The following is a 6,484-nucleotide window of genomic DNA, read 5'->3' as shown; positions in this document are numbered from 1 at the left end:
ATGGACACACAACTGGATTTTGTGTACTGATTTTGTATTCTGGAACTTTTGTAATAGATTTCTTAGGATTTTTAAATAGATAAGATTCTGTGATCTGCAAATAGAGTTAGGTTTATTTCTTCTTTTATTTTATTAAAAAAATTTAATGTTTTATTTTATTTTTGAGAGAGAGAGAAAGAGAGAGAGAGAAGGGGGAGGGGCAGACAGAATCCGAAACAGGCTCCAGGCTCTGAGTTGTCAGCACAGAGCCTGATGTGGGGCTCAAACCCACAAACCGTGAGATCATGACCTGAGCCAAAGTCAGATGCTTAACCGACTGAGCCACCCAGGTGCCCTTAGGTTTATTTCTTCCTTTCCACATGTGATGCCTTTTATTTCTTTTCCTTTCCCAATTGCTCTGGCTAAAACTTTCAGTACAGTGTTAAATAGAAGTGGCAGGAGTGAACATTTTGTCTTGTTTGTGGTCTTAGGGGGACACTTTCATTCTTTTACCATGGAGTGTGATATTAGCTGTGGGTTTTTCATAAATGCCCATTTTCAAGTTGGGGAAATTCCCTTATTTTTAATTTTTTTTAATGTTTATTTATTTTTGAGGGAGAGAGCGTGAGCAGGGGAGGGTCAGAGAAAGAGAGGACAGAGGATCCAAAGCAGGCTCTGCGCTGACAGTAGTGAGCCCAATGTGGGGCTCGAACTCACAAACTGTGAGATCATGACCTGAGCCGAAGTCGGATGCTCAACTGACTGAGCTCAACCCAGGTGCCCCAGGGAAATTCCCTTCTAACTCTGGTTTTCTGAATGCTTTTTACCATGAAAGAGTATTGGATTTTGTCACATGCATTTCCTGCATCATTTTGTGATAATCATGTGGTTTGTTCCCTTCATTTTATTAGTGTGGTGTGTTATATTGCTTTTCATGTGTTGAACCACCTTTACATTCCTGGGATAAATCCCACTTTACGATGATGTATAATCCTTTTAATTAAAATTCTTCTAATTAAGGAAACTGCTGTTTTGTCTGCTAGTATATTTTTTGGTGTTTTTGCATTTATATTGTTAAAGGATATTGGTCTGCACTTTTCTTGTGGTGTCCTAGTCTCACGTTGCTATCAGGGTAATGTTGGCCTCATAAAATGAGTTAGGAAGCTTCCCCCCCTCTCTTCTATTCTTTGGGAAGCGTTTGAGAAGGATTTGTAATCCTTCTTTAGCATTTGGTAGAATTCACCAGTGAGGCCACCAGGTCCTGAGCTTTTCTTTGTTCTGAGGTTTTTGATAACAGATTAAATTTCTTTACTTTTTCATGGGTGTATTGAGAATTTCTATTTCTTCATCAGTCAGTTTTGCCAGTTGTGTTTCCAGGAAATTGTCCATTTTATGTAACTTATTTAAATTTGGTGCCATCTTTCATAGAATTCACTTATAATCTTTTTTTTTTAAATCTCTGTAAGGCTGATAGTAATGTTCCCAATTTCATGTCTTTTTTTTTCTTGTTTTTCCCAAGCTTTATCGAGATTTAATTTACAAAAGTTGTATATATATATAAGGTATACAACTTGATGATTTAATATACTTACACATTAAAATAATCACTACATTTAAGCTGGTTAACCTATCCACCAATGCACATAGTTACTTTTTTTCTTTTGCTTGTGAGTAATCTGAGTCTTCTCACTTTTCTTAGTACAGAATTAGTATTTCTTTTATTTTCTTATATTGTAGGGAGATAGCAGCTTTGTAGGCTTCCATGTGTGCCTTTCCATATAATGTCACTTGTGCTAATATGAAGATTCTGTCACCTACCAAGCACATTATTGCCAACTATATACTGAGAGTCTGGAGGAAAAAACAAACAAACAAACAAACCCTGGGTGGACCCACAGAACCATTGGATGTCCTGTCAGAGGGAAATGAGACAGAAGTCCATTATTGCCTAGACTTCATAAGTCCCTTTATAAGCAGAGAACTCATATTCAATATTCTCTTTTTTTTTAATGCAGGTATCCTCCTTACCACAGTGCACAATTACCTTGGTAAAATAGATAAGGGTTTTTTTAGGAAAGGCTTGGCTGGGTTTTTCCGCCACTTCACTCAGAGGGCTCTGTCTGGGCCTGGGGGATGACTTAGACCTGGATACTTGGTGGGAGACTACAGTTTTCCACTACAGCTGCTAACATCAGCTTTCTGCTTGCCAGCTCTCGTTTTGTTTATTTTTTGTTTTCCTTATAAAAAGCAAATAACAACTCAGCTAGCTGTACACACATCTAGATCCTGGAACACTACTGTCTATAACATTGCCACAGATTCTGGTCAGTCAGATGAGACTGACCACCACCTTGGCCTTGCTGCCCAGTAGGGTAATGATGCTCACCCTGTCCATGATAGTTTTGTGCCACCATTGGGACCCTGCCTTTTGAGAATCCTGTCTTCTCCATTGATTGCCAATTCCATGCCAGCATTGCTTGCTTCCAACAATGGTTTGCAGAGGAGAGTCAGCACTGAGTTTCTCAAAGATGCCAGTGCCACTTCACCAGCATGTTCCTTATTTGAGCAGTGATTTCTCTGCCCTCCAAAGAAACAGAGGCCGGAGGTAGGACATCTGATCTCATGTTACAAATCACAGCTAAAAACCTTCCGCCCTGGACCTTCTCGCCAATTCCTCAATTTTCCAATTATTTCCATGCCATTTACTGTAGACTGTTGTTGTCCAAGCTTATATAACATGCATATTAGGCTGCTGGGTTGGCCCCTTTAAGGACATCAAACCCTGAGTCACATCCCTGTGCTCCCACGTTATTAAGTTCTCCCCCATGTCGACTTATATTCTGTCCCCTGACTTGCAGGCTCAATATTCTCAAAATCCATCGGCACATATATTATCTCACTTCATGCAAGTAGAGAAGAGCCACGTCCTACAGTTTTTCTGAATGTAAGGCATTTCCCATCCAAACAAAACTTTATTTTGTTTTCCTGTGCTGTGATCTTACCTAGTCTTACTTGCCCTTGTCATTAGTCCGATAGCAATGAAAGTTAGCAGAGATTAATATTGAATAAGAGAAGCAACATCTGTTCAGGCAGCTGCCCTAGATGAGGTCTTTGCAGGCTCTCCAGGAATGAGGCAGCTTCTCTCCAGTAGCAAGCATTAGGGGGTTCTCTCCAGTAGCAAGCATTAGGTGAGGTTTCAGGAGGATTCTGGGTATTCAGTGTTCTCCTGCTGGTCACTATAGCGTGTCTCGGGGTTCCACTTTTTCTTTGTCAGATTCATACATAAATATGGAAACCTGTAAATTCTGTGCATGCCATCTCCATGCAGCTCTGCCAACCAACAGTTAGGATCAGGACCTGATATTCCACCATCTGCCTTATGACTGCAGGAGAGGAGGTCTCCTTAATCCAGTAGATTAGGGTGGGTGACAGATTGGGCTATCCCGTCAGACACACACACCCATGATAGAGAACCAGTTTAGGGCAATCTTAGAGCCACCTTAACAACTACAACTGTTCAAGCTGTAAGGTATCTCACAGTCTACACAGCCAGCCCCCAGTCCAGCTGCATACCCCAAATGTGATCCTGGAGGAGAATAGATGTATGTCTTAGGCATGTCTTTCTTCTTCAGTGACTGCCTCTGGCATCGATGGCACCCCAGGAGGGACCAGGTCCTTTCCCGTCATCCCCAACCAAGAGACACCCACGATCTCACAAGTATGGGAAAATCTGGGGTTCTGGTTTCACTTATAGGTCATCATTCCATGATGCCAATCTTCTTTCTGTGGCACCTGAAATTTATCCTCAGAGCGGTCTTAAACCACATCTTACTCTACTGACTCACAATGCTATGAATCAATGGACAGCTCAATGAATGAATGAATGAGGTAGTGAAGAAAATATTAGAATGTAGAGCCAAATATGGCTATATGAGAAAGCTGAAGTTGAGTGACACATTTGATTCAGCGACATGATGTTTATAGAGGAACTAACGTGTGTTGTTCCAGTGCACAAGGTCCACACAGAGTGTGGAGATGGTGTGTTTCCAAGTACTTTCCAGGACCATGAGAACGTCATGTGGATTGGCTCATGCAGAATGCCTCAGGAGTCATTGGTGACTCTCAGGCAGAGTCCCAAAACGTTCTGTTGGGCCTGAAGCTCACACCATTTGGAAGGTTCTCTTCTAAAATTATGAAAACAAGTACAAAAGTGAATATTTAGGATTAGAAGAAAATTTATAATGAACCATAAAGGTGACAACTAAATTACTAAAATTCCAAAATATTATGTGTCTATCTATCATCTATTCATCTATCTATATAAATATGATGAAGCAAAAGTTCAAGGTGAAAGATACAATGGTTTTATTGTGAATCAAAACAGCTAACTCTTGAAAATTTTGCACACACACAAATCACTATCTTGGATTTTAAAAATGATTGTTGCTTAATGTTTGATACCAGTGCTCTTTCATGTAATAAAATAATGTGTGTGTGCTATATTAAAATATGAAGTACGGTTAAAAGCCATGTTAGGAAAACATCTGGACAGTTACACATCCAAGCAAGTAGAGGGAAGTACAACTGTTTGCAATATTTTAACAAATTAGTTTGTGAGGCATTTGGGTACTAGAAAAGATGATGACCGTGCTACCCACAAGTGCTAGAGATGGATCCAAAATGAATCCAGCATATTCCCAAGGTCTCAAATTTCCAGAACATATTTGCATGCCATAGAGAGCGGAACGATCACACATTTCATACAGACAGGGTAATGAGAGGTCTTCCTGCTAAAGTGTGGGTACAGGGGGAGTTAATTAGTCTTGCTCCTTGTTGCTTATCTCTTTCTTATTTTCTTTAGGATATTTTTATCAAATAGCTCTTTTTCCCGGTAATGCACAGGTGGCCCCTGTAGGTACTTTTTTTCTGCCTCCTTGTAATCTAATCCATCAAGTGCAGCAATTGAACAAATGATTGCTTCTGGCAGAAGAACTTCCAGAACAAAACTCACTTTGTCATCCCTTACCAGATTCAGCGTTTTCTTGTCTATTTGTTTGTAGATTTCTTGTAAATGTCTTACCACCACATCCAACTGGTCTTCGTCCTCCAGGTATGTTTCAACGCAGATCACGAACCTGCTCGAATTCCTAAATGATACCAGCCACCTGGACTGTTTCCTGCCTTGGACAATGTCCAGAAGATGGTGATCGGCCCCCTTTGTTTTCACGATGAAGTCCACTAGCTTCTGGTTGGCTCGGTCCCGAGCAGCCTTCATCCGGTCAGGGAGAATTTTCTTGCAGGGCTTCTTCCCGTCCAGGGAGGTCTCCTCCTCAGAATCTTCCAGGTCGGCATAATTCACCTTTGGGAAATCAATCTCCAGATCCCTGTCTTGGATGGCTTTCCTAATTGGGTAACTGATGTCAGCAGCATAATAGTCCAGGAAACTGCCTGCAAAAGAACCTCGCCTGAGCCTTTCTCTGTAGTGGGCAATCAGGGAGAGGCACCAGTTCACACTTTGCTCATACAATTTCCTGGCTCTCTTTATTAGTTTTTCTTTCTCTTTACAATCCAGGTGCTTTAATCTTCGAAGAGGAACTCGAATGCCACTCATTTCACAGTGCATGTTTGCCTCAACCAAAAGCACCCTTGCAGTCTGCTCTGTTTGGCTGACACTCTTTACCACTGCAGGCCAAAATGGGTGATTCTGAAATTTAAACCAGACCATCATTCCTCCTTCAATGGGACAAGGCCCTTGTGGAAAACCCATGCTTGCCACTTGTCCCATTTCTTTGTTGGCATTCTTTTTAATAGTGGTGGTGGGGTTAATAGCCTTTGAGTTGACTGAAGGTTGAAGTTCTTGCAGCCCTTTCTCAAACTCTGTCACCTGCAGCTTCCTTTTTCTATTTGCCAGACCGAGTGAATAACACCGCCTCTGGTTAGGGGCACTGGAGGATGCTGCTGCACCTTCCAAGCCTGGCTTCCAGGCAACCTCTCCATGGTCCTCAACATTCCCTGAGAAGGCAGAGCTTTCAGAGGAGACAGCCAGGGTCCTTGGGTAGGTGTCATGTGCCCCTTCTTTGTGAGCTTTGGGCAAAGTGAGGTTGAAGCTTGGTGACAAAGGTGGAAGGACACCTCCATCTTTAGCACTTGTACCCTTCTCTTTGACTGTGCGATGCAAAGACATACCTCTTGAGGTGTCCCTATTTCCTTTGCCTCCTGTCTTATGATCATCTTCTGAAAGTGATGGGAACTTTGAGGACACACTGCCGCTTCGCGAGGACTTTGCTCGCCTTTCCTTTAGAGTACGCGTGACCGTTGTGTGTGTGTGTGGTCGGCCTCCTGCCTTATGAACATCTTCCAAAAGTGATGACAACTTTGAGGACACACTGCAGCTTTGTGAAGACTTTGCTCGCTTTTCCCTTAGAGTACGCATGACCATTGTGTGTGCATGTGGTCGACCTCCTGTCTTATGATCATCTTCCGGAAGTGATGAGAACTTTGAGGA

At 42.0% G+C, this 6,484-nt stretch overlaps 1 protein-coding gene across 1 annotated transcript; it reads right to left on the bottom strand.

Annotated features, from left to right (window-relative positions):
- Window positions 1–4,345: 4,345 nt before the first annotated feature.
- LOC125932123 (PWWP domain-containing DNA repair factor 3B-like) lies at window positions 4,346–6,478 on the bottom strand. Its single transcript, XM_049644551.1, has 2 exons — window positions 6,439–6,478; window positions 4,346–6,315 (listed from the first exon to the last, which is right to left on the bottom strand). The coding sequence occupies exon 2, from the start codon at window positions 6,161–6,163 to the stop codon at window positions 4,817–4,819; it is 1,347 nt and encodes a 448-aa protein (XP_049500508.1). The 5' UTR covers window positions 6,164–6,315; window positions 6,439–6,478; the 3' UTR covers window positions 4,346–4,816.
- Window positions 6,479–6,484: the final 6 nt, after the last annotated feature.

The sequence above is a fragment of the Panthera uncia genome, chromosome X, assembly GCF_023721935.1.
Source record: "Panthera uncia isolate 11264 chromosome X, Puncia_PCG_1.0, whole genome shotgun sequence".
Classification (NCBI taxonomy): domain Eukaryota; kingdom Metazoa; phylum Chordata; class Mammalia; order Carnivora; family Felidae; genus Panthera; species Panthera uncia.
The sequence above is the reverse complement of the archived record's forward strand: the minus strand, read 5'-3'. Positions and strand labels throughout refer to the sequence as shown.

Bases quoted from the DNA above. Each gene is read 5' to 3' on its own strand.
- LOC125932123 (XM_049644551.1), bottom strand. From the start codon at position 6,163: ATGTCTTTGCATCGCACAGTCAAAGAGAAGGGTACAAGTGCTAAAGAT.